General features: G+C 46.3%; 1 protein-coding gene across 3 annotated transcripts in view; it reads left to right on the forward strand.

Moving 5' to 3' along the window:
* Positions 1-27,137, forward strand: part of ZKSCAN1 (zinc finger with KRAB and SCAN domains 1) — a 47,493-nt gene that overhangs the window by 13,056 nt on the left and 7,300 nt on the right. The window contains exons 1-5 of one of the 3 annotated variants that reach the window (XM_044232690.1): positions 11,685-11,826; positions 21,484-21,999; positions 22,246-22,399; positions 24,638-24,729; positions 25,007-25,133. In XM_044232690.1, coding sequence (XP_044088625.1) covers positions 21,574-21,999; positions 22,246-22,399; positions 24,638-24,729; positions 25,007-25,133 — 799 coding nt within the window. In that variant the 5' untranslated portion in view covers positions 11,685-11,826; positions 21,484-21,573. Of the gene's footprint in view, positions 1-11,684; positions 11,827-21,483; positions 22,000-22,245; positions 22,400-24,637; positions 24,730-25,006; positions 25,134-27,137 lie in introns of those variants that run through there. The other 2 variants (XM_044232691.1, XM_044232692.1) reach the window with 2 other exon arrangements.

Consider the following 27,137-nt stretch of genomic DNA (forward strand, 5'->3'; position numbering starts at 1 on the left):
GTCTGGAGGGGGTTGGGTACCATCCAGTCTCCCTCCCCAGGAGCCCAAGGTTGGCTGGATGCCAGCACTCTGGATTGGGGGATGGGGGGCTTGACCTTTGAAGGGTGGGACCAGGGAGAGCAGGACCAATGGAGGGATGGTGGGTCTGAGAGGCCACGCCCCTCAGGCTACCCACCAGACCCTGCTGGCCCTGGGGACACCAGGCCCAGAAGAGGGGTGGGTGCTACATCGAACACTATGGAGTCAATGAATATCTACCTCCAGGATGGTGGCACCCTCCCCCTAAGCACATGCCTCTTCCTAGAACAGGAGACAGCAAACTTTTTTTTGGAAAGGGCCAGATGGTGAATATTTTAGGCTTTTCAGGCCACATGGTTGATGTCACAACTACCCAACTCAGCCACCGCAGGGCAGAAGCAACCGCAGCCGCTCTGTGAATGACCGATCGTGGCTGCATTCCAGAATCACTTTATTTATGGACACTGAAATTTGAATTTAATCTAATTTTCACATGTCGCAATTCTTTTTATTCTTTTTATTGTTTTTCAACAATTTCTTTTTAAGATGTTTTGTGTGTTCATCTGAGAGAAAGAGACCACCAGCAGGGTGGAGAGGCAAAGAGAGAGGGAGAAGAGGGTCCCCTCTGAGCAGAGTGCCTGACGACACAGGGCTCAATCCCAGGACCCCGGAATCATGACCTGTGCCGATGGCAGACCCTTCCTCGACTGAGCCCCCAGGTGCCCCTTTTTTCAACAATTAAAACATGGAATTCTTAGTTCTCTGACTACAGAAACAAGTGGTGAGCTGATTTTGGCCCAGGGGCAGAAGTTTAAGGATCCCTCCCCCTTCCTAGAATATCATCATTAAGAGATTATCGTCAAAATCCTCTGAACCTAGGGGCGCCAGGGGGGTTCAGTCAGTTAGGCATCTGACTCTTGGCTTTGGCTCGGGTCATCATCCCCTGGTCGTGAGATCGAGACCCCATTGGACTCTGTATTAGGCACGAGTATGCTTGATAATTCTCTCTCCCTCCCACTTGTGTGCGCTCTCTCTCTCTCAAATACATGAATCAGTCTTTTTATTTTTATTTATTTTTTTTAAAGATTTTTTATTTATTTATTTGACAGAGAGAGATCACAAGTAGGCAGAGAGGCAGGCAGAGAGAGAAAGGAGGAAGCAGGCTCCCTGCTGAGCAGAGAGCCCGATGCGGGACTCGATCCCAGGACTCTGAGATCATGACCTGAGCCAAAGGCAGCGGCTTAACCCACTGAGCCACCCAGGCGCCCGAATCAGTCTTTTTTTAAAAAAGATTTATTTATTTATGTATGTATGTATGTATTTATATAACAGACAGAGATCATACGTAGGCAGAGAGGCAGGCAAAGCTGGGGGAGGAAGCAGACTCCTTGCTGAGCAGAGAGCTGGATGCAGGGCTGGATCCCAGGACCCTGAGATCATGACCTGAGGGGAAGGCCAAGGCTTTAACCCACTGAGCCACCCATGGGCCCTCAAATACATAAATAAGTCTTTAAAAAAAAATCCTCTTACCCTGTCTTACTCTTCCCCTTAGCGAAGCCTCCCAGTGCTCATTTCTGTCTGTAGGTATAAGGGTTACAGGTTTCCTCCCTCCCCCACGCATGGAAATTTAGACATTTATGAAATGCCTCGGAGTGGAAGCCGTGGTAACAGGAACTCCAAGACCCGCTGCCAAGTTCTCCCCGGGGTGGAACAAGTTGTTGATTGTTCTCTTTCCCTGGATTTTAACCAAGGTGATAAATGAGGACCGGGGGAGGAGATCTCTGGGAAAGGTGGAGGCTCGGAGCCAGAGCCCTGACTCCCAGGCCACGGGCTTATCTGAGTCAGAGCCTCTGTTTCCAGCAATAAAGCCTGTTCTAGGTAGGCCAGTACCTGTTTAGTCTTGACTTTCACATCAAGGAAAGATGTCCCACCTTTCTGAGTTGCAGGGGCAGGATGGAGTTCGGCACAGAGAAGAGGTCCTTCTGCCACTTGGTGTGTTTTTCTGTGCAAGTCCGTTCTGCTTGCCGAGGCTCACTTTCTTTATCTGGAAAGTGGGAGTAACCACTCCGACCTTGCTGGGTAGCTGTGTGCATTAATAGACTAACATACCTGAAGTCCCTGTCCCATGGGGGGAGCTCAATGAATGGCAGAGAGTATGATTCTAATTTATCCAGACAAGGAATTTCAGAGAGGTTAAGGCACCATCCAAAGGGCACACAGCTCATTGCAAGGTGGAGGCAGGAACATAATCTGTTTTCTCAACCTTCGAAGTAATATTCTTTCTTCTGTCCTGAGCTGGAGGGTGTAGTCCCACCCAGGGGCCCCAGGCTTAGTCCTTTCTTTGAAAAAGGTGTTGGAACTGTGGGATATCAGCCCTCATTCCCTCCCTTTCTCTCAGCCCCCTGGTTTCTGCTGCAGGGGACAGACCCTTTCCTCTGGTGGTTAGACACAGCAACGCGGATGCCCCCACATCATACAGTATGGGGAGTTGCTGGGTACCGTCCCTCGGCCACCTCCCCTTGCCACCCTCCAGCACGTCCCTCTCCCCTCACCCCCTCCCGGATGCAGGCTCCCTTCCTCTGGGCTGGGCGACTCTGCTGGACAGTTACAAAGATTCTTTGTAATGTGTTTGCGTGGGGAGGAGGGAGAGCAGGGCCTGGCCGTCCTCAAACCACATGGGCTGCCAGCCCTGTTTACACAGAGAAGGAGCCAAAACAGATGACCCTGTTGCTTGGGGGCCCAGATTGAAGACAGAGCCCCAGTGCAGAGCCCCTGGCTGAGCCTCCTTGTTTCTGGGCTACACCCCACAGAAGCAGCATGGGGGCTCCTCTTACCCAGGGAGGCCTGTTTACTCTGCTGGGTGACAGATGTTTGCACAGGGAGGGAGGTGGCCTTGGCCATCTGGCTCTTCTCTAGCAGAGCCTTTTGGCAGGGGGGAGCATTTGCAGGTCAGGCACCGGCTGTGTTCTAGGGCGTCTAGGGAGGCAACCCCCTGACAACAGGCTTTCTGAAGAGATGGTGTCTCTTCTTTGAGCATGAATGTGGACAATTTGGTAAAAAAAAAAAAAAAGTAAAAAAAAGTACTGGGTTTGGTTTTTTTGTTTTTTGGGTTTTTTTTTTTTTTTCCTTTAATTCAGACGTACACCAGACAAATTGTCCAGGATCTTTCCCTCAGTTGCATTTTGCAAGTTTGGGAGAAAGGCAGTTTTCAGCACCTAAAGAATGGTGCTGTTTGCCACCTGTAAGGTGACTTGTGGTTTAAAAAGCATGGTCACGGGTGCCTGGCTGAGCTCAGTCAGTAGAGTCTTAATCACGAGTTTGAGCCCCATGTTGGCTGTAGAGATTACTTTAAAAAATGAATCTAAAAAATAATTTATAAAGCATTGTCATATCCACCATGATGATCCTCAGGAGGATCCCCTCCCTTGACAGACTGCTCTGAAGTTTAGAGGAAGCTCTGGGCTCTGGGGTTGGTTCAGCGGCTCTCCAGGCTCTGGCCTGACTCCGAGATGCATCTCTATGCGTGTATCTTTCTCCTCTGCCATTTGCCCTATACCAAAGGCAATTTGGGGGAGACCCTGTAAAGATTTTTTTATTTCTTTTTTTTCTTTTTCGAGAAAGAGAGCAGAGAGAGATACAGGAGTGGGGGTGGGCAGAGGGAGAGGGAGAAGCAGACTCCCCACATTGCTTGGAGGCCAATGCGGGGCTTGATCCCAGAACCCTGGTATCATGACCTGAGCCAAAGGCAGATGCTTAACCCACTGAGCCACCCAGAGGCCCCCCGGGAGGAGGCACTGTTATAAATGACTCTCAGTCTCCCTGTGATTGATGCTCCGATGGTGATCAGAAAAACCTTAGTATTATGTCCTCAGGTTGAATCCCAGAATTTCAGAGAGGGTCGTGCAAAATTTGCATACGCCTCGGGGAAATGAAAGGCCAGACCTGGGGACACGGCCCAGTGGTATCAGTGTCTTCTTTACTTTGGTTCTTAAAGGGTGAGGAAGGCCACCCTGTTCCGGCTGGCTGCTGGCCAGAGCCACTGGAGTTGTAGTGAGTTCTCCTACCACCCTGCCTCCTCTGTGTGCGGCAGACAGGGGCTGCCTGTCGCTGACATACAGGCAGGAAGGGCTGGCGGATGGGCCTACATGTGCAGCCTAAGCCCATGGGTCATTCAACAGTCCAGAGCCCTCAACCCATCTTGTGTTCCGTGTGAGTCCGGAAATATAATCATGATGGCAGAGGCGCTGCTAGCCACCTGGTTCTCCGCATGGCATGGACTCTGCCTGTGGCTTGATGGGGATCAGTTCAGCTAGAGCCTCACTGCAGCCTGATGGGGGTATATTATCCCAGTTCTGCCGAAAAACTGAGGCTCCAAGAGGTCACATAACTAGCCTGAGAGAACACAATACAGATAAGATGAGAACGAGCACCATCTGAACCCTACAATGACCTGGGTCCTTCCTTATTCTTTGCTGACATTTAGTGCCTGTCGTCGATTGTTAAAATCAGGCTGTGACTCCCGGAACCAGAAGCTTTAGGGATCACCTGGCCGGGAATGGCAGGTCCTCGAAGTCTGTTCCTCCAGTGGGCTTCCTTCTGCTGGGACCCACTGGTTAGCTGGGTCCCCTTACATCCTTCCCTGATATGAATGGGCCTTTCAAGAGGGGGAGCTCCCCTGCAGGAGAATCACCAGTGGTCCCAACTGAGCAAAACCGAGCTGGCCTGGACTTCCTCCTCCCTCCGGGTCACCTTGTTGCAGTCCAACCACTGTTCTAAGCATAAGGATCAGAATCCCTACATTTAAAATGTAAACACAGACTTGTACCCCTGGGGCTAATAATACATTATATGTTAATTTAAAATTAATTAATTAATTAATTAACTTTTTAAAAAAAATTTTTTTTAAAGATTTTTTATTTATTTATTTGAGAGAGAGAGAGACAGTGAGAGAGAGCATGAGCGAGGAGAAGGTCAGAGAGCGAAGCAGACTTCCCATGGAGCTGGGAGCCCAATGTGGGACTCGATCCCGGGACTCCAGGATCACGCCCTGAGCCGAAGGCAGTCGTCCAACCAACTGAGCCACCCAGGCGTCCCAACTTTTAAAAATTTAAACTAACTCCAAAACATATCTGCTCTCCCATGTTCATTGCAGCATTATTTATAATAACCAAGACATGGAAATAACCTAATTTTTTTTTAAAGATTTTATTTATTTATTTGACAGACAGAGATCACAAGTAGACTGAGAGGCAGGCAGAGAGAGAGGGAGGGAAGCAGGCTCCCTGCTGAGCAGAGAGCCCGATGCAGGACTCGATCCCAGGACCCTGAGATCATGACCTGAGCCGAAGGCAGTGGCTTAACCCACTGAGCCACCCAGGCGCCCCTGGAAATAACCTAATTTATTGATGTATATATATAATGTGCATTTATGTGTATATATTACATTTATGTATGTATAATGTATATGTATTATTTATGTATACATACATGTAATGTATATAATGTACATATATGTATATATATTTATATACACAGATAGATAGATATGCTCCTACAATGAAATACTATTCAGCCATAAAAAATGAAATCTTGGGGCACCTGGCTGGCTCAGTGGGTTAAGCCGCTGCCTTCGGCTCAGGTCATGATCTCAGGGTCCTGGGATCGAGTCCCGCATCGGGCTCTCTGCTCGGCGGGGAGCCTGCTTCCTTCTCTCTCTCTCTCTCTGCTTGCCTCTATGCCTACTTGTGATTTCTCTCTGTCAAATAAATAAATAAAATCTTTAAAAAAAAATGAAATCTTGCCATTTGGCACAATAAGGGTGAACCTCGAGGACATTATGCTCAGTGAAATAAGTCTGACAGAGAAAGACAAATGACATATGTATGAGCCCACTTACATGTGGAATCAAGGGGTAAAAAAAGTTCATAAATACAGAGAACAGATTGGTGGTTGCCAGAGGCGGCTAAGGTAGGGGATTAAGCAAAATGAGTAAAAGATGTCAAAGGTACAAACTTCAAGTTATAAAATAAATAAGGGGCACCTGGATGGTTCAGTTGGTTGAGTGATTGACCAACTCTTGATGTTAGCTCAGGTCATGATCTCAGAGTCGTGGGAATGAGCCCATGTCAGGATCTACACTCAGCGTAGATCTTTCTCTGCCCCTCTCCCCCAATTGTACATGCACACTCTCTCTCTCTCAAATAGATAAATTAATAAAAAAAATAAGTAAGTTATGAGGACACGGTGTGCAGCATGGCAACTAATGTTAATTGCATGTATTACATATTTGAAATTTGCCAAGAGAGTAGATCCTAAAAGATCTCCCCTGGGTGGCTCAGTGGGTTAAGCCGCTGCCTTCGGCTCAGGTCATGATCTCAGAGTCCTGGGATCGAGTCCCACATCGGGCTCTCTGCTCAGCAGGGAGCCTGCTTCCCTCTCTCTCTCTCTGCCTGCCTCTCTGCCTACTTGTGATTTCTCTCAGTCAAATAAATAAAATCTTTAAAAAAAAAAAAAAGAAAAAAATGTAACTATGGTGGGGTGCTTGGGTGGCTCAGTGGGTTAAAGCCTCTACCTTCAGCTCAGGTCATGATCCCAGAATCCTAGGATCAAGCCCCACATCGGGCTCTCTGCTCAACAGGGAGCCTGCTTCCTTCTCTCTCCCTGCCTGCCTCTCTGCCTATTTGCGATCTCTGTCTGTCAAATGAATAAATAAAATCTTAAAATAGGGGCGCCTGGGTGGCTCAGTGGGTTAGGCTGCTGCCTTCGGCTCAGGTCATGATCTCAGAGTCCTGGGATCGAGTCCCGCATCGGGCTCTCTGCTCAGCAGGGAGCCTGCTTCCTCCTCTCTCTCTCTGCCTGCCTCTCCATCTACTTGTGATTTCTCTCTGTCAAATAAATAAATAAAATCTTTTTTAAAAATCTTAAAATAAAAAAAAAGGATACAGACACAGCAGGAAGGCCACATGAAGGCACATGGACGGGACAGAGAAGACAGCCATCTACAAACCAAGGAAAGAGGCCTCAGAATGAACCAGGCCTGCTGACACCCTCCCTCCCGAGCTCCTACTTCAATCTAAGCCAACCTCGCTTTTGCAGAACCTAGAAGACAAGCTTCCAAGGCTCCTTCCCTGTGTTGCTAATCTCCTTCTCCCTGCACTCTGGCTTGTCCAGGTGCCTAGAAGGCAAAGCCCTGTGCCCAGGTGTCCTAGTCTTTGCAGAGGAAGCCATGCCTCTTGCTTCATGTTTGGACTGTGTGCTGCTGTCCATGGCCAAGACTTGCTCAACTGCTATTGAACTACACTCTTGGCTCACTCGGAGTTCACAGCCCATGAGGAGCCCTGGGCCTTGCTCACCACTATTGCTGTCAAAAGCTCGATCTTCCACATCCAGTCCTTTCCTACTTATTTTTTCCAGATGTTCCATCATGGATGGTGGCTACAGGATGTGTTGTAGACTTTTCCATCTGCACGCAGAACATTTGGCCCTATTACATTTTAACTCACCCATTCCTTGTTTGGGGGCATGGGTGTCAGGAAAAGGGTTGCTTTTCCTCCTTCAACATCCAAGTTAATGCTGTTGGCTTAGGGTCATGTACAAATCCAACTTTCTGTCCCCAACATTCCCATATATAACGTTGATAAAACAGGAAACAGTTTGCATAAAGTACCTATAAAAGGATCCTGTTGAACAGGAAATGGGAGAGAACCCAGTAACAGCTGGCTCTGGAGAGTACCTTCAGAGTTGCTGGGAGTTTGTTAATATGATTTGGGTCTGTTAATTCAACCAACTAAAAACTCCGTCCAACTCTTCCCTTCCCTGGCTTCCATCCAATCAGCAAGCACTCATGGAGGGCTTGTCCCGCCAGAATAAGATCCATAAACACATTATCTTCTCTACAAAGTAGTATCTCTAAGTATTTGTCCTTTGTTTTTTGTTTTGTTTTGTTTTTTTGTTTAAGTCAGTGAATTAATATATAATGTATTACTGGTTTCAGAGGTAGAGGTCAGTGATTCATCAGTCTTATATAACACCCAGTGATCGTGGCATCACGTGCTTTCCTTAATGTCCATCACCCAGTTACCCCGTCCCTCTACCTTTCTCCCCTCCAGCAACCCTCTGTTTGTTTCCTGTGTTTAAGAGTCTATTATGGTTGGTCTCCTGGTATTTGTCCTTTGTACTCTGCTTGCGCTTTTTCATTCTAGTGTTCTAAGATAATGATCAAGCCTCTTTTAATCCAGCCACGCCATCTGTAATTTTTCAGACTCGCAAGTCTTAAATATATATCCTCCTAGACTTCCACTTCTGGCCATATGGCAGCCAAGATGAGCAGAGAAACCCTCTCCATATAGCGCACTGAGAAATGATGGGTTCCATGCAAAAACCATCTTCTACTTACTCATGAATGAGCTGATGGAAAAGTAAGGGAATTCCTTGGAGACCAGAAATGACAAGAAAGCCGTAATCCAGAGGGATAAGCACATCCTCAGGGAGACTTATCCCTGGAGTGTCTGCTCTTCTCTGACACCCAGAATATGGGTTTTAATAGGCCACATGTAAGGGGGATGGGAGACAAAGCCAGGGATTGAGTCTTCTGCCTAAAGCTAGGAATCTCAAAGGACAACACCACAAAAGGTGGATAAAAGTAAAACCCACACCAGAGAAGACTATGGGAATATGTTGCTATTTTGGGTCTTGGAAAATTCCTAAGCACAAGGCCACTCTGACAAAGGTTTGGTACCTGAAATCACACTGAGTGACCAAAAGAATCTCCAAGTACATTTTTTAAAAGATTTTATTTTTAGGGGCATCTAAAATCTGTTAAGCATCTGATTTCAGCTCTGGTCATGATCTCAGGGTTCTGGGTTTCAAGCCCCATGTCGGGCTTCACGCTCATCGGGAAATCAGGCCATACCTCTCCCCCTCCTTCTGCCTCTCTCCAGCTCGTACTCTCTCTCAAATAAATAAAATACATTTTTAAAAGATTATATTTATTCATTTTGACAGAGACACAGTGAGGGAGGGAAGAGAAGCAGGGGGAGTGGGAGAGGGAGGCAGACTGCCTGCCGAGCAGGGAGCCCAACGTGGGGCTTGATCCCAGGACCCTGAGATCATGACCTGAGCCGAAGGCAGAGACTTTAACCCACTGAGCCACTCAGGCACCCCCCAATAAAATATTTTTTAAAGAGTTTATTTTTAAGTAATCTACACACCCAGCATGGGACCCGAACTCACAACCCTGAGATCAAGAGCTTCGTGCTCCACCAGTGAGCCAGCCCTCTAGCTAAATTTAGCTAATAGTGACCCCAACGTATTCATGTTTCTGGGTACAAGACTGAATCAAACAGATTCTCATTCTAGACCCAGCACCCACCTGGCTCCCACAGGGAGAACCCTGAGTAGCTCACAACAGGAAATCACTAGATACTTGAGAAAACACCCCAAGAGCCCTAGTGCCTGGTGTCCGCAGCACACTTGGAGATGTGTCCCTTCAGAATTAACCCCACCAGTTTTCCCAAGCAAGAGCCCACAGTTTCTGGAGTGCCCTCCCGAAACTTTTACTTGTTCTGGGCAACCTGCCAGGCCTAAAGTACATTGTTTCTTTGTAATAGTAAATCATTACATTTAGTGGTACTTCCAGTTCTTTCGAAACTCTTATGCGGATGTCACCTGCTCTCACTACCAGGGCTATTTGCCAGTAGATGTAGAACCTTGGGGTCACCAGCACGATTTCATGTAGACCCTCTGACTACGTGTGGGACCAGCAATCTTATTTCTTGGATTCTGTCCTTAGGAAATAATCCGAGATGTCTTTAATGATCATGAGCACAGATGTTTTGCTTTTCCCGTAATTCTACCACCAGTGTCTTCTTTGGTTATTGTCTCTTTTCCCCCATCCTGATGTCAATGCTGTGGTTTCCTTTTCTTATTTTTGATTATGATATAAGTAACAATAATCGTGGTGAGTAACACTGAGTGTTCACCATGTGCCAAGTGCTTTGCTGTGAACTTTATACACATTCAGTCATTTAACTCACACAGAGACATTGTGAGGTTGGCGTCACCATGATCAGCTACCAGTTATTATCAATAATTATCAAATATTGTAATTATTAGTAATTAACTATCATCATTTTACAGATTAAAAAACTGAAAGCTTAGAGAGAGGTTATTAAAAAGCCCCAAACATGGGGCAGCTGCGTGGCTCAATCAGTTCTGCGTCTGCCTTCGGCTCCGGTCCTGATCCCAGGTTCTAGGATCCAACCCGGCATTAGGCACCTCGGTTGGCGGGAAGCCTGCCTGTCTCTCTCCCTCTGCTTTCCCCCATGCTTGTTCTCTCTCTCATGTCAAATAAATAAATAAAATCTTTAAAAAATAATAATATAAATAAAGATATGACATATATCTGAAAGCAGAGAGAAAGGGGGTAAGTGGTGACAGGGAAGGGATTAGGAGTGAGTTCGTTTCTCCACTTTGCGATCTTCATTTAATGATACTGTAATTGCTTTTTTTTTAAAAAAATAAAGATTTTATTTATTTATTTGACAGATCGCAAGTAGGCAGAGAGGCGAGGGGTGGGGGGTAGCGGGAAGCAGGCTCCCTGCTGAGCAGAGAGCCTGATGTGGGGCTCCATCCTAGGACCCTGAGACCACGACCAACCCGACAGCAGCTGAAGGCAGAGGCTTTAACCCACTGAGGCACCCAGGCGCCCCCTGTAATTGCTTTTTAGTTTTCAAGTTTTTTTTTTTTCCCCCAAGTGATCCCTCCCAAGGGATAGGAGTCATGGATCCACTGCTAAATTCAGTCCCTCTCCTGAACTTGACTTGGAACACAGAGCAAATCTGCAGCCGGTAAAGCCCGGCCAGCCTTGCAGCACAGAAAGTGGAGCAAAGTTGAATTTCTCAGGTAAAAGTGAAAGCCAGGGTTGTTGTAGGTTGTGAAAGCACCCGGAGGGCGAAAGTTTTCAGAGTAAGCTCCTTTCAAACTGCTGTAGTAGCATATGCCACATGGACAAAACACGTGCTATATATATAGATAGATAGATAGATATAGATATAATATATATTATTATATTATTATATCTATTATATATATAATAGATATAATAATATAATAATATATATTATATCTATATCTATCTATATATATATCTACGTTGATTGTGGAAATACATCCTATGTCCACAGGCCAAAATATTTGAAAACACCACGCACTCCATTGGACGACGTCTCCGGGGCCAGAGAGAAGCTGGCAGCGCAGTTTTGTGAAACCAGACACCCCGGCTTCCTTTTGCTCGTCTTCTGTTGACACACCCTTGCTTCAGCGGCTCTGCCACAGGCATGCAATTACTAAGAATTATTATTGCTTGATAATAACTATAATTACTGGATGGAAAGCACAGGAGAAATCGAATTATCATATGGACTGCTGTGGGAGCCGGGCAGCCTGGTTGTCTGTGGGACTTCGGAACCCCGCCTCGCGTCCGTCCCCCGCGTTAACTCCCGGCGCACAAGCCGGGCTGGGGGAGCCTCGCGGCTGGAAGCTAGAGCCGAGCTCCGAGGCCGGGAGCCGGGTCCAGCGATTCGGCAACCGAGATGCCAAATCCTCCCGCGCTCCTAGAGAGAACCCGGAAGTGCAGCGCAGTCCCGGAAGGCGAGGTGCTGACACACTTCCGGCCTTTGTGAGTCATTGTGTCTGTGTCGAGGCGTCGGGAGGGCCTAGGTCCGTGTGCAGCGCCCTTCGGCCGGCCTGAGCCCCAGAGTCAGCTCCCCTTTCTCGCCCAGCGGCCCCAGGCCGCTCCCGGGGCTCACGGTGAGACTTGGGGCCGGCCTCTGGGGAGGGCGGGCGGCGCCGCAGGGTGTGTGCGTGAGGGTGGGCTCTGCAGCTGCGGCCCCGGGGTCCCCTCCAGGAGGCTCGGACGGAATGTGGAGAGAGCCCAAGCCCCTGTCCGTCCCCAGACCCGGCGGTTGGAAGCGCCGTCCCCCGGGAGACGTCCCAACCCGCCCCAACCCGCTCCCCGGGCCCAGGCGGGGAGGGGGCGAGGGTCTAGTGGCCGGGAGTGCACGGAGACCTGGGGAGAAGCCGTCTGCGGGCCCCTTCCTGGCCCCTCGCCCGCAGTGTCATCATTGTCACTTGACGTTTCTGAGAACCGGGTTCGCGATTGAGCCGACCCCTGTCTGATATTACTGCCCTCCCTTCGTCGCCATTTGCTTTGATTCCAGTGAAAGGGTTTGGGGAGTTTTTGTTGTTGTTGCTTCTTTTTTCGGGATCCTTCAGGACCTCGAGGTGAAAAATGCGGAAGGCTGAGCAATGGACACGTTCCGAGGTGCCGCTTACGTGTTTCCAAATCACCTGCTTCTCACCCCACCCCCACCCCCAAGCGGTTATTAAAAGTGTATTTGAAGCTTAGCGTGGATAAAGACGTGATTTGGATTTTATACATCCCACTCGCTTTATGTCCTGCGGAATATTGTGAAGACCTTTAAAAATGATCTGTCCGGAAGATTAGGTGGATTTTTCTTTTCCCCGGTTCTGGATTACTCATTGCTTGTCTTGGGGCGGGTGAAGAGTGAAGGGAGTTTGTGGAAATTGCACCAGGCCACTAGGAGACTGATGGCCTGAGTGACCTTGGATAGTACTCTTCTCCAGCTCTCAGTTTTGTCATCTTTGAATAAAATGAACTTGATTTTCTCAAAGGCCCTTCCAACTTTGAAAGTATTTGGTCCGTGTAACTGAAAAATTCAGCCACAGTTTAGCCCGACACGGCGCCCCTCCCCTCCCTTTCCTGCAGTGCCTCTGGCACACAATAAGATACTTTCATTATAGAGAGTGGCTGTTACATGGCCTGGGACCAAAGAAAGCATTTATTGTACAGGCCAGTGCAGGGCGGATTGGAGGTGGTCAGTAAATACTTGTTGAATGGAATTGTGGAGCATTCATTGTAACCAGATCAACGAAGTACTGTTGGTATATATGCTGGCCAAATGTGGAGAAATGGCTTACATTACATAGGGAACCAGAATGATAATTTGCCCCAGAATATATCTCCGAGTTTGTGTTGTCTCCGAATTATCGTGCAAGGTGCCCGTTAGTTATTTCAGGCCGTTTTCACCAGTGTTAATGTATAAACAAGGAAACTAACTTCTTAATATACGTAGTCTTTTACTGATTCTCTACTTGATCTAAACATTTAATTTTTTTCTGACTTTATATTGCATCTAAATACAATTAGGTGATTGGTTATGTTAAATTTTACCTTGTCATTCTGAGGTACTTGGTATTCTTTGGGTAGGTGGCTGTCTTTTAAAGGGAGCCTTTTCATACTAAAAAAAAAAAATTGGGGGACGCCTGGGTGACTCAGTCAGTTAAGTGTCTGCCTTCGGCCCTTCAGCTCAGGTCATGATCCCAGGGTCCTGGCATGGAGAGCTGGGTTGGGCTCCCTCCCTGCTCTGTGGGGAGCCTGCTGCTCCCCCTGCTTGTGTTCTCTTGCATTCTCTCTCTCTCAAATACATAAAATCTTAGTTTGTTTGTTTTTTTTTTTAAAGCTCTGTTCAGAAATCGGAATGGGGTGGCATGCAGTTTGTTTAAACTTTCAAGACTGTGCCCTAGAAAAGACTGGCCTGTTTAGAAGACAGCCTTTGAAATAAACTGAACTTGTAACTCCAAGCCCTTTTTGTAAGAAAATTGTTGATATTCATCCTCGGTGAAAACCAGTTGCTGGGAGTAATCTTATCTCAGTCAGATAGGGTGTCAGAATGTTTTTCAGTTCGGAGGGATCCCAGAGGTAGTTTTCTGCTCCCCTCCCCCATGTGACAGATAAGGATACTAAGTGCCAGAGAGGTTAAATAACTCACTCGGGGTGTGTAACTTATTTTGGGAGACTAGAATGTAGGTATTCCAACCTTTGCTGCTTTCAGTATTACAGGAATTCTCCTGTTGCTTAGTCTTTTAAGCGGGCTGAGAATTGTAAAGCACAGTTATCTCTCTTACTGTTTATTGAAAAAATTAAAGCACCTCTCTCTTGCCTACCAAATGCTGGACCCTGTTTTAAGTGCTTTATTTTATATCAGAGCGCATGGATGGCTCAGTGGGTTAAAAGCCTCTGCCTTCAGCTGAGGCACGGTCTTGGAATAGAGCCCCGCATCGGGCTCTCTGCTCGGCAAGGTGCCTGCTTCCCCCTCTCTCTCTCTGCCTGCCTCTCTGCCTACTTACGCTCTCTCTGTCAAATAAGTAAAATCTTTAAAAATAAATAAATAAATAAATAGCTGCTTTATATCTGTTAACTCATGTAATCCGCACAACCCTGTGAGGAGAGGAACGTTTTTTATCCCATTGCACAAATGCAGAGAGAGATTAACCTGCCTAAAATTATCGGCTGGTAAGTGGTGGTTCAGCTTATTGAAACTCTTCCAGGTAGCCCCTGGGGCTAAAATTTGAGGGAAGTATCGAGTGCTGCAGGTGTGGGCACAAAAATAGTAACACCACAAATTCAGTCAATTAATTCTTAAAAACTAATGTTCGCAAGGAATGGTACTAAGTGGTCCAAGAGGTACAAAGAAGCCTGGCCGAGGCAGTCTGGCTGGCTCAGTTGGTGGAGCGGGTGACTCTTCTCAGGTGGGTGGGTTCGAGCCCCACTTTGGGCGTAGAGTAGAGCTTACTTTAGTAAGGAGACAAAGAAGCGTACCCCTAGCACTAGTCCAGTTGAGGAAGGAGCATGAAAATTTAAATTACAGAGAAAGATAAGAACGTTCCATGGCAGATGCTTGGCAGAGAGCATTTGGGCCAGAAGTTTAGAGAGAGGAGAAAAGATTGTTTGCTGAGATTGTCTGAGAAACCTAAAGTAAAACCCAGCCCTTCAAATGCCATTGGGACTTTTTCTTCCCCAGCGCAGGAGCAGAAATGTCCAGAGTTGGGGAAGAGGACCTGCCAAGGGGGGCGCAGAGGGAATGTGCCCGCGCCCTCATCTCTGTCCCTTTGGGTCTCTCTTCCTCTTCAGTCCCTTCCTTTTGAGTCCCACTGACTCAAGAAGTATCCCACTCTTTTTTTTTTTTTTTAACACCCCCCACCAAGCAAGCTCTGCACCTGTCATGGGGGTTAAACTCACAACCCCAATATCAAGAGTTGCACGCTCCACCGATTGAACCAGCCAACTGCCCCCCAAAATATCGCACTCTTTAAAACTCTGGTCTGCGTGCAACACAGATCAAGATTCCTTTCCTTTTTCCTCCTTAGTATAGCTGAGACAGGATAAAATTTTCATAAAAATAGAGTTTTATGATGCTAGGCTAGTTTCCGCACCTGTCCTGCTCAGTTTTCCTGTTGGATGGTCCCCACCCCCACCACCCCGTTAGATTTGACATGATTCCTACTCGCATCTCCTGCTGTGTCTCCTTAGCCACACTGCTGTCTGGTAAAAACAGCAGGTGACAGATGAGGCCCGTTCTGGGTCGCCATCCTTCACAGACACCTTCCTCAGCCCCCCCTCTTGAAAAGAATGTGTGTGTACCCAGTAGCTCTTGCTTACACAGAGATAACTGTGCTTTACCGAATGAGCTTGGTATGATGGTTAGAGCTTGAACTGAGGGGTCCCACAGACGGAATTTCAAATCCTGGCTCTACCCTTTAATTGCTGTATGACCTTGGGTGTGTTCTTTAACGTCAGTAAACTTGAGTTTTGGCACTGTAAAGTGAGGTGATAATAGAAGCTGATTTCTGCTGAGACTGTTCCGTGCAAAACTTCGGATCTGGTCCATGGACCGCGCTCAGTGAACACCCGCCCTTACCGTTATGCCTCTGAGCGAATGTTCTTGAATTGAACAACGATGAGGGGGGAGTGGCATTTCAGCTAAGCTCTGAAGAATGAGGAGGATTTCAAAAGGCAGAGGAGACTGGGAGAGGAAATTCCAGACACTGACTGCGCTGGGAGAAATGGATGGCGATCAGAATCCAAGGCCTCGGGGCGCCTGGGTGGCTCAGTGGGTTAAGCCGCTGCCTTCGGCTCAGGTCATGATCTCGGGGTCCTGGGATCGAGTCCCGCATCGGGCTCTCTGCTCAGCAGGGAGCCTGCTTCCCTCTCTCTCTCTCTCTGCACCTGCCTCTCTGTCTACTTGTGATCTCTCTCTGTCAAATAAATAAAATCTTAAAAAAAAAAAAAAAAAAAGAATCCAAGGCCTCATTAGAAGATTCTCATTTTGTGGTTAGAGAAGGCTCATGCGGGAGAGGGGAAGAAATCGATGATGGACCGTGAATTGTGAGGGGAAGCTAGGACCAGGTACTGGGGGGCGGTGCCTGGAAGGCATCGGGTTTTGGTAAAAATAATCTGAGCGTAAGGTAGGGCATGTAGTAGTGGGAAGGGGAGGGAAGGCAGGGAAGCAAAGAGAAGGGGGACCTGATGGATCTCGACCATTCTCCCCGGTGCTTGGAGACCAAGCAAGGAATTCAGTTCTCCTTGAATCCATGTAAGGAGAGGAATCCAGGAAGGTGAGATCCTGGGTTTTAGTGACTAAGGTATTAGTAGAATATCTGATCACTAATTGCCACTAACAGGAAATAAGTTACAGGGGGAGAGGTGATATTTTGAGTACTTCTTGTTTCTGGAATTAAACTGCCAGGTCCTCTAACGGGTAAGTACAAAGACGACTTTTCCGTCTTCGAGGGGCTTAGAATTTAGTTGGGAAGTGATAGAAACTGCAGCCCAGATAATATGAGGAGAATATACATGGCATAAATAAGAAGAGAGAAAGATCGAGGGTGTTCAAAAGAGGAAGGTATCTTATTTAATTTGGAATATCAGGAGAGATTCTGTATTTTGAAGAGTAAGTACAAATTGGACCAACAAAGTTGTTACGGTGGGAAATTGTGCACAGCAGAGGCTTGAAGAGGGAACATCACACCTTGTGCGAAGGGAACATAAATGGCCAGATGGGCTGAAGTGTGTGTGTCTGTGTGTGTGTGTGTGTGTGTGTCTGTGTGTGTGTGTGTGTGTGTGTGTATCTGTGTGCGCATGCGCGTGCATAGTGGGGGAGTCACTACTAACAAAAGTAGTGGGAGATCAGACTGGAAAAGTAGAATAGGGTGTATTCTTTGAACATGAACTTGGTAGATAACGAAGGATTCACTGACTCGAATTGAGGGGAAGGAGGGAATGACCAGAAGCATTCTTTGACAATACTGCACCAACCTCGGTTTGTCGTTCGTGTTGGACTGGGGAGAAATTGCAGCTGGGAAACCAGGGGACCCTGTCACCAGTCTAGACGGGAGATGGGGAGCCTGAATTAGGGTGGTGGAAAGTAATCGTGGGAGGCGTAGCAGGAAAAGGTAGTCTTTCTTTTGACTTTGCAGAATGAAATTAGAGAAACTAAGGCTCATAGGAATTATTTAGCCTCTAGTTGAGAAGAAGCTAGGAGTGATTTCTCGGCCTGCCCACTCACTGCCTCTTCCAGTGGAGGAAGCGTTCCCAGGGAGGTCTTGGCCATTCTGATGCCCCAGCTCCAGGGTGCCTCTTGCTAGAAGCTGCCTTGTTGACACATGAGTTATTTCGCTAGCTCCTCTAGCGCTGGTGTTGAAACCTCCTTAGAACGGTTGGCACGTTCTGCTTTGTACTATAATTATTTATGTAAAAATAGGAGTCATCTCTGTGTTCCCCGCAGTCTAGGAGGACACTCTGCCTACTGTAGATCTGGAGATGTTTAGGAATTTGAATGATTGTAGCTGGAAGGACTTTACAAAAGCCGCTCTGAAGTTGAGAAACATCTGTTTACTGCAGCAAGGGCGGTGGGTGCAGAACTGGTCTGAAGGAAATCAGTGGGCAGGGCTGGAGGATGGTTTGCCCTGGGCGTCACCAGCTTAAAAATCATGGGGAAAAAAAGGACTGAATCCCCACATTCTCTCAGTTTATATAGAAAGCCTTTTTGAAGGGGTTTTTTTTTTTTTTATCATCCTCATAGTCTGCTACTTTAATAAGGACTTTAATTTTTTTTAAGGGCAAAAAAGTTAAGATAGAAAAACTAATCTGTGTGGTAAATCTCAGACTAAAGTCATAGTTTTTGCCACTGAAACAGTCCTCTCCAGTGCTCACTTTGGCGTCACGTATGCTAGAGCTAGAATGATACAGAGAAGATGGACGTGGCCTCCGCACAGGGATGCCAGGCAAATTCATGAAGCATACCGCTCAAGACAAAACAAAACAAAAAACAGTCCTCTCCAAACCTGTTTTTGGACACACACTCCTATCTGTAAAAATTACTTTAAGAATTGTATACATGCACTCCTATCCCAGCATTTTGTATAATAAAACCAAAAAAATACATTAAATTGTGCTATTGAAAAATAATTTTGGGGGACGCCTGGGTGGCTCAGTGGGTTAAGCCGCTGCCTTCGGCTCGGGTCATGATCTCAGGGTCCTGGGATCGAGTCCCGCGTCGGGCTGTCTGCTCAGCGGGGAGCCTGCTTCCTCCTCTCTCTCTCTGCCTGCCTCTGCCTACTTGTGATCTCTGTCTGTCAAATAAATAAATAATAAAAAAAAGAAAAAGAATTTTTGTGCTTTAAATGCACAAGATTCCTTTTCCATCAAAATTATTTATAATCTTTTTCATGAGAGCCATGTAATTAAAATTTCCTTGCTAGTTTAAAATTCCTGACTTGAGGGGCGCCTGGGTGGCTCCCTTGGTTAAGTGTCTGCCTTCGGCTCAGGTCATGATCTCAGGGTCCTGGGATGGAGCCCTGTATCTGGCTCCCTGCTCAGCGGGGAGTCTGCTTCTCCCTCCGCCCCTCCACACCACTTGTGTTGTCTCTCTCGAATAAATAAAATCTCAAAAATATAAATAAATAAAATTTCTGGCTTTGGATGGTACAGCAGTTGGATGCTCTGTCTCTAAATCTTGAATTTGGTGCTGTTGAATTGAAAAAGAAAACCTCACAAAGATTTGTCAATTCAAGTGGAAGAAAACACATTGTCAGCTCCGCTTAGTAACTCATGACTGGTCCTGTCCACTGTGCCAAATTTTGGTTGTTGAAATTCAGCTAGTGCATCTCCATTTCCCATACCTTTAAATCACCTGTTCTTAAAAACTCATCAAAAGGTGGGATGCCTGGCTGGCTCAGTCAGTAGGGCATGATATTGTAGATCAATGGTTAAAGCCCCACATTGGGCATAGAGCCTACTTAAAAAAAAAAATCAAAAGGTGTTTCATGTTTTTAAAAACCAGATTTTTAAGATTCATAAAATTCTTCATTTGGAAGATTTTAAACAGTAGGAAATATTTACTTGTTTTTCAAGTGTATAGATGATGAAGTTTTTCCAGGATACTGAGTATCATTTTTGGCAGTTAAAATTACATAACAGTGGAGACTGTTTCCCAGCATAGGACTATTACCATAATAGTTTATTTATTTATTTATTTATTTTTTATTTGACAGAGAGAACACAAGCAGGCGGAGTAGTAGGTAGAGAGAGAGGAAGAAGCAGGGTCCCCACTGAGCAAGGAGCCGGATGTGGGACTCGATTCCAGGATCCTTGGGATCATGACCTGACCTAAAGGCAGTTGCTTAACCAACTGAGCCACCCAAGTGCCCCATAATAGTCTTTTGTAACATTTTTTTCCAGCTACTTTGTTACTTATTGGTTGACATCTTGTTTGATTTTAGATTGACATTGGTTTTTACTTCCTAATCTGGGTAAGACATTTCTGTAGATAGAAGCTTCATCTGTGCAGTTTGTTTCTTCACGTGTATTTGCACCATTAGCATTTCCTCAAATTGTAGTTTCTCTGCCAAAGTCTTTAGGCTGCTTGTCTTTTTTCTTTTCTTTTGAGCTGTAATTGACATATAACAATATGGGAGTTGCAGGTATGCAAAGTAATGATTTGATATTTGGGCAGAATGATCATAGTAAATCTAGTTAACATCTAGAAAGAAATTTCAGATTTTTTTTTGCTTTTTTTTTAACAAAGATTTTTTTTTTTAAGATTTTCCTTATTTATTTGAGAGAGAGAGCACAAGCAGAGGGATCAGCAGAGGGAGAGGGAAAAGCAGACTCCCTGCAGAGCAGGGAGCTCAATGTGGGACTCAATCCTGGAACTCTACAATCATGACCTGAGCCGAAGGCAAAACCAACACTAAACCAACTGAGCCACCCAGGCACCCGAATGTTTTTTCTTATGATGAGAATTTTTAAGATCACTTAGCAACTTTCAGATAACATGACACAGTATTACTAACTCTGGTCACCACTGTGTGTATTATATTCCTGTGGCTCATTTATTTGAGACCCGGAAGTCTATCATTTGACCCCCTTCGCCCAGTTTGCCTAGCCCCCGTTCTTCTCTCTTATGAAAGGATTCATTCAATGTAGATAAAATAATCTGTTATTCCACATAACTGGTCTCAGATAAACTGGGAAATACCACAGTATCTAAGAGTGAGCACGTGAAACGAGGGCACTTTGGCAGCTCTCTGTGGGGGAGGGAGGCTCCCACTTTTTCCTTGGGATGCACTCAGTGACATGGGACCGGTCAGCATTGAACCAAGGGAGGGTGTTGATGGCAGTCACAACGCGCCATCTGTAAAACGGCACTAGTGGTTGTGCCTCCTTGCTGGGGCTGCTGGGGGAGGAAATAAGAGGATGCGAGGACTGCTTGAAGCCTGATGCCTGGCGCCCGCTAAGGCTCTTCTCTCACCGGGCTGAGTGCTTAAGTCTCTGGTGTCCTAACCTGCCATCCCCCGGAAGGTTAGGTGTTCGGACTCAGGCAGAGTCCCAAGGCTTGAATTGGCCTAGTGGAGGTTTCTCTCTGCAAACCATTTTTTTTTTCTTTTTTTAAGATTTTCTTTACCCAAGGGGCACCTGGGTGGCTCATTGGGGTAAACCTCTGCCTTCAGCTTGGGTCATGATCTCAGGGTCCTGGGATCGAGCCCCACATTGGGCTCTCTGCTTAGCAGGAAGCCTGCTTCCCCCCGTCTCTCTGCCTGCTGCTCTGCCTACTTGCGATCTCTCTCTCTGTGTATCAAATAAATAAATACAATCTTTTAAAATCATTTTCTTTACCTGAGAGAGATGGAGACAGCACAGGCAGGGGGAGGGGGTAGAGAGAGAGGGCCCAGCAGACTCCCTGCTGAGCTGGGAGCCCAACACGGGGCTCGATCCCAAGACCCTGAGATCATGACCTAAGCCTAATCAGGCGCTTAACTGATTGAGCTTCCTGGGCACCCCTTTTAAGATTTTATTTTTAAGTAATCCCTACAAACTCAGCACCCCAAGGTCAAGAGTGTCACTTGCTCTCCCGACCAAGGCAGCCAGGAACCCCTCTGCAAACCTTAATATATAAAGTGACCGTGAAAACAGTGCACCTCTGGAGGCTTTTTCTTTTGCTTTTCAGAGGTGTTTTCAGTGCCTCGATGTCCAGCTCTGTGTGAAGTGCTAATAACACAGGTCACTTTTCATAAAAGTACTAATAATTTTGTTTACTGTGTCAGGAACGGTGCTGAAACATACCAGCGAACATCTCCCAGGCCAGGAAGGAGAGCACAGACCCTATTTGGATCAAGTCCACCCCCTGAGCCTGAATGATGACTGCAGAGTCAAGGGAAGCCACAGGTCTGTCCCCGCAGGCTGCCCAGGAGAAGGATGGGATCGTTATAGTGAAGGTAGAAGAGGAAGATGAAGAAGACCACATGTGGGGGCAGGATTCCAGCCTGCAGGAGACGCCTGCTCCCGACCCGGAGATTTTCCGCCAGCGGTTCAGGCACTTCTGTTACCAGAACACTTTTGGGCCTCGGGAGGCTCTGAGTCGACTGAAGGAACTTTGTCATCAGTGGCTCCGGCCGGAGATCAACACCAAGGAGCAGATCCTGGAGCTGCTGGTGCTGGAGCAGTTCCTTTCCATCCTGCCCAAGGAGCTCCAGGTCTGGCTGCAGGAATACCGTCCCGATAGTGGGGAGGAGGCCGTGACCCTCCTGGAAGATTTGGAGCTTGATTTATCAGGACAGCAGGTAAGACGAGGTGAAACCGATTCTCTGTAAGTAGTGCCTGGGCTTTAAGCTGGGGGCAAAGAGCAAGTTACAGTGGAAAGCTGGCACTCGTCGTCCTTGTGGTGGTGACTTTCTGCTCTGCTTGGATGCTAAAAGGTGTGCCGGCCTCCTGCTCCTGCGTCCATGGGTCCGCTTACCAGCTTTTGGTTTGTTTAAATTCCTATTTTAAAAGTGATTTACCCACAAGCCCACCCTGTTTATCCTCAGGTGCCAGGTCAAGTTCATGGACCTGAGATGCTCGCAAGGGGGATGGTGCCTCTGGATCCAGTGCAGGAGTCCTCGAGCTTTGACCTTCATCATGAGGCCACCCAGTCCCATTTCAAGCATTCAGCTCGGAAACCTCGCCTCTTACAGTCACGCGGTAAGAAGCAAGGTTTCATGTGGGGAAAAAAAAAACAACTGGGTGGGGGTGCCCTTACTGTGTTGCTGAGGGCCTGTAGTTTAAAAAAAAAAAGATGGGTTTTTTTTTTAATCATTATACATTATTGTCCCTATTACTAAATATGGGGAGAATCTAATTTACAGACCAACCTCAGAAGATAATGTTACTGAGAAGGTAAATGAAATGTATGTCATGTACTTTGGTGGACATTACATTATTCTTGGAGTTGTTAGCATTTTGAATGTCCAGCAGATTTATTTTTTTTATTTATTTATTTATATTTTTTTTAACACAAAATTGCTGGGAAGAGGTAATATATTTCCAGCCTGGGTTTTGAAACACTGGCTAATATCATAAGTTACCTTGAAAAGGATCATTTTTTATTTAATTTTATTTTATTTTTAATTTTATTTATTTGTTAGACAGAGATCACAAGTAGGCAGAGAGGCAGGCAGAGAGAGAGAGATGAGGAAACAGGCTCCCTGCCGAGCAGAGAGACCGATGCAGGACTTGGTCCCAGGACCCTGAGATCATGATTTGAGCCGAAGGCAGAGGCTTAACCCACTGAGCCACCCAGGCGCCTGAAAAGGATCATTTTTTAAAATACATTTTATTAATGTATAAAAATGTAGTATAGCCTCTTTTTCTCGCTTTCAGAAATTTTAAACAGTGAGAAAAGGATGGAAAAAACATTTTGTTTTTGTTTCAGGAACATGAGAAAAATCATTTCAAGGTCATACGTAAAAATCAGTTTAAATTTTTTTTTCCTTTCGGGGAAATATTAACAATATCCTTAACTAATTTAGAAATCAAAGTAGGTATGTAGACTATCAGTAAAAATAAGAACATATTAAAAATCCCGTTGTTCAAGAAGCGTGGATAGAGGCACATTCCTCAGCCAGGGTTCATTTGTGATGACATTTAAGGCGGGAATATTAGAACTTCAGAAAACATTCTCCTCTTGTGCATTCTGGAGAAATCTGTAAATCAGTGCGTTGTGATGATTGATCCACACCACTGTCCATCCAGTCCCACGCGTGTCCTGTACAGGGTTTGGGAGGTTTTTCCATGCTCTACACGGAGAGAAGCAGAAAATTGAAGAGGATATTGGTAGCTTTCAGTGCCAGATTAGAGCTTCCTGTCCCCAGCGTAGCAGTTTTAGAAACCTGGGCACAGACCGTTGATGCTTAGTAAATAGTTTTGCAGGGAATTCAGCCATACGCCTTTACCCTCAAGTCCCTCTCGGGCTATTCTTCCAGAGTCTTTTTCCTAATTCTCAGAAGGTAAAAATGCTAACTACTTGGTCTTTCTGCACATTTTGCTTTAGCTTGCTTTATAACTGTGTGGCTTGAAATAGTTACAAGGTTTAGTAATCAGTTTCAAATTCATTTCTCTTTCGTCTTTGCAGCTCAGTAACATCATCTGTTTATCCAGTAACATTTCCAAATCTAATACAGCTTGGCAAGGGAAGATTTTAATTTTTGCAGTTTAAAAATCTGTATAGTTGTTCTTACACATGGCCTAGTGGATCGTGTGTGACCGTCAGCAGTGATCGTCTGCTAGACATCTTGTCTTAGGTCAGTGTCGACCCACATTTCTGCGAACTAGCAAATGTCTCATCGACATTTGAGCCTTACAGAACGTTTAGTCAGAAAACTGTGGCTAAGTGAGGGAGAAAAGTAGGAGGACCAAAAATGGCCAGAAAGGACCCCCTCTTTGTGCCCTGTGTTTCAAGATATTACCACTAAAGATTGTTAACGCTCGTGTTATATTTTGCACAACTGAATGAGATTTTGATGCTCTGGTGCTGTTCCTTGGACTGGAGAAAATTAAGTGGTGAGCCAGACTTGAATCATGGACTGGAAGTTACCCACTTCCATAGATAAGGAAGACTAGGAAGCCGGGTTGTAATTCTGGCTCTGCTACTCTTAGCTGTGTGACATTAGGCAAGTCATTGACTTTCTAGGTGTTTGGTTTCCCCCTCTTTAAATGAAAGGGATTGGACCAGGTGATTTTAAGGATCCTTTTATGACTCCTTGTGACTTGGAATAGCAGAGGTCATACTTTCTCTTCGTTAGCTTCTCTGCAGTTACCTACTCTGTAGTTGAACACTGAACATCACACGTGCTGGGGCAGGAAAGAGAGGCCCCGGGCCCTTCTTGGAGGGGAGGCCAGAGCAGAGGTGGTTTTACTCAAAGCTCCTTTCTCCTCCCTCAGCTCTCCCTGCCACCCACGTTCCTGCCCCTCATCACGAGGGGAGTCCCAGAGACCAGGCGATGGCATCTGCACTATTCACAGCAGATTCCCAGGTGAGCGGTGGGCCCCTCTGCCTTCCTGAGACCCTCATGTCTGCCTCTTCCTGGAGCTCTTTTACCTCCCTCCACCCCGGACACCATCTTGATGCCCCTTCCCACAGAGTGGCCCCAGTCCCGCCCTCCCCATCCACCAGAACCTGGCATGATCACCTTTTCTTTCCCAGCATCCTGTAGGTTTGCAGTCAACTCTGTCCCTGACTCCCAAGTTTGGGTGACGGGGTTGTCCCTGAGCTTTGGGAGAACTGAGTGTGGGGATCTCGTATTATTTCAGGCAATGGTGAAGATCGAGGACATGGCCGTGTCCCTCATCCTGGAGGAATGGGGATGTCAGAACCTGGCTCGGAGGAATCTCAATAGGGACAACAGGCAGGAGAATTATGGGAACGTGTTTTCCCAGGGTAAGACTGATGCAGGATTATTGTCTAAGATTGTTTTGCATCTTCTTTTTTTCGTTAGTTGTGCGATCTCTGATGTATTCACTTGAGAGTTGACAAGGATTGAGAGGCTACTGAGCCCCTTTTCTTCAGGCTAGATAGAGCGGGAGCACGTTTGTGTTCGCTTAACCCTCAGAGCCTGAAACTGTGAGTCCCTGATTCCAAGTGGATTTTTTTACTTTTAGGTAGTTTTTGCTGTTCGAAATCAGAAATACTCTTTTAAGTTCTGAGTTCTCACCTCTTCAGCCATTCTTCTCCAGTCCCCATCAGTTGTAGTGTAGGCGCCTCTGTCAAGGGGATGGATTCTGTATTTCCTATTCTAGAGGTTCGAGTGAGACCTAATCATCCTCAGTCTAATCCTAACCTAGGGCCGCATTCTTGGACTTAACAGTCATCCTTCCGTGGGCTTTCTGTCTTCTTCCATCCCATGAGCACTGCTCCCAGGCAATTAGGATTCCCCATTTCCAAACCTAATGGTGATCTTCTCCGGAGAAGTCTGCTCCTGGATGTGTAGTAAGAACAAAAACAAGCTCTCAGAGGCATCAGCCATATAAGACAAGGTGACGCAACTGACACACATTCCCATTTGTCCCCTTCCTTCAGTCCCCGGAAGACCGTACTGCAAAGCAGCTCTCAAATGAGTTGCGTTATGGGATAGCCACAGTGAGACTTCTGCCTCGGGAGGACAGAGGGAGGGTGAGTGAAGGGAACTGAAGAAAGAAAGTTACTAAAGAAGCCTCAGGTTTTATTTTGAACCATAGACCTAACCGAGTGGTGGTTTCTTGGTACTTGCTCTTTGGACCAGATTCTGAAAAATAAGCCAAAGAACTGATCTGTGTTTCTGAGCTGGGTATTACCTACCCCATGATAACTTCAAAAAGCAAACACTAGTAGCAGACGGTCTGGGAATTATCCCAGTAACCAAGGACTTTGGCTTGGAATTCAAAAGAAGTGGACCGATTTCCTTCTCTTATGACTGGTTCGGTATTTCTAGTGATTTCATCACTAAAGTTAGGATGTAGGTACTACTCAGCTTTCCGTGGTTGCATTCAGGGGCCTCTGTGGGGTAGTGCAGGCCCACCTAGAAAGGGCTCTTAAAGCCTGCTAAACAAAGAATAGAATTGTAGTAACTTGGGTTTTTTCCTAGATAAATGTGAACGGCTATAAAGTAGTGCATGTGCATTGGACAATTTTCATTCTCAATTTAAAAATAACAACAGACTGAATCTAACTGCAGTAAAGATGTACTTCAGTGTTTTAATGTGCTGGTTTAATGACAGGATCAGCTTTGCATTTGTAAAATTTGGGTTTTTTACATCATCTCCTTCGTGGGCCATATCCAGAATTGTTTCCAGTTTCTTTTCTGTTCTCGGGTGTTCTCCCTGGGCTGTCAGTGAAGGTTTTAGGTACGTTTACTAATGCCCCAATCAGCTGCTTCCTCACCCTCATCTGTGACAATGGAGCGCTGGCACCTCTGTGCTCCTCTCGCTGGGGGCGAGAAATTCCTGTGTCTGAAGACCGCTGTAACGTGCCAAGGCCAGAGCTCCTGTGCTGTCCACTCACTGTGGACTTGTTAAAATTCTCACAGAACCAGAGTATTCACTTTTCCTTTATTAACTATGTATATGTCTTCCTTTGTGGGCTAGTACCACTTACCGTTTCTATGAGAGACCTCTCTATTCCCTTTGTTCAAACTCATACTTAATATTAGAAACAGAACATGATGTTTTGTTTTGTTTTGTTTTTTAAGATTTTATTTATTTGACAGATAGAGATCACAAATAGGCAGAGAGGCAGATAGAGAGAGAGGGAAGCAGGCTCCCCACTGAGCAGAGAGCCCGATGCGGGGCTCGATCCCAGGACCCTGGGACCATGACCTGAGCTGAAAGTAGAGGCTTTAGCCCACTGAGCCACCCAGGTGCCCCACATGATGTTTTTTTTTAAAATGTATATTCCTTCATATTAATT

The sequence above is a fragment of the Neovison vison genome, chromosome 14 (assembly GCF_020171115.1).
Source record: "Neovison vison isolate M4711 chromosome 14, ASM_NN_V1, whole genome shotgun sequence".
Lineage (NCBI taxonomy): Eukaryota > Metazoa > Chordata > Mammalia > Carnivora > Mustelidae > Neogale > Neogale vison.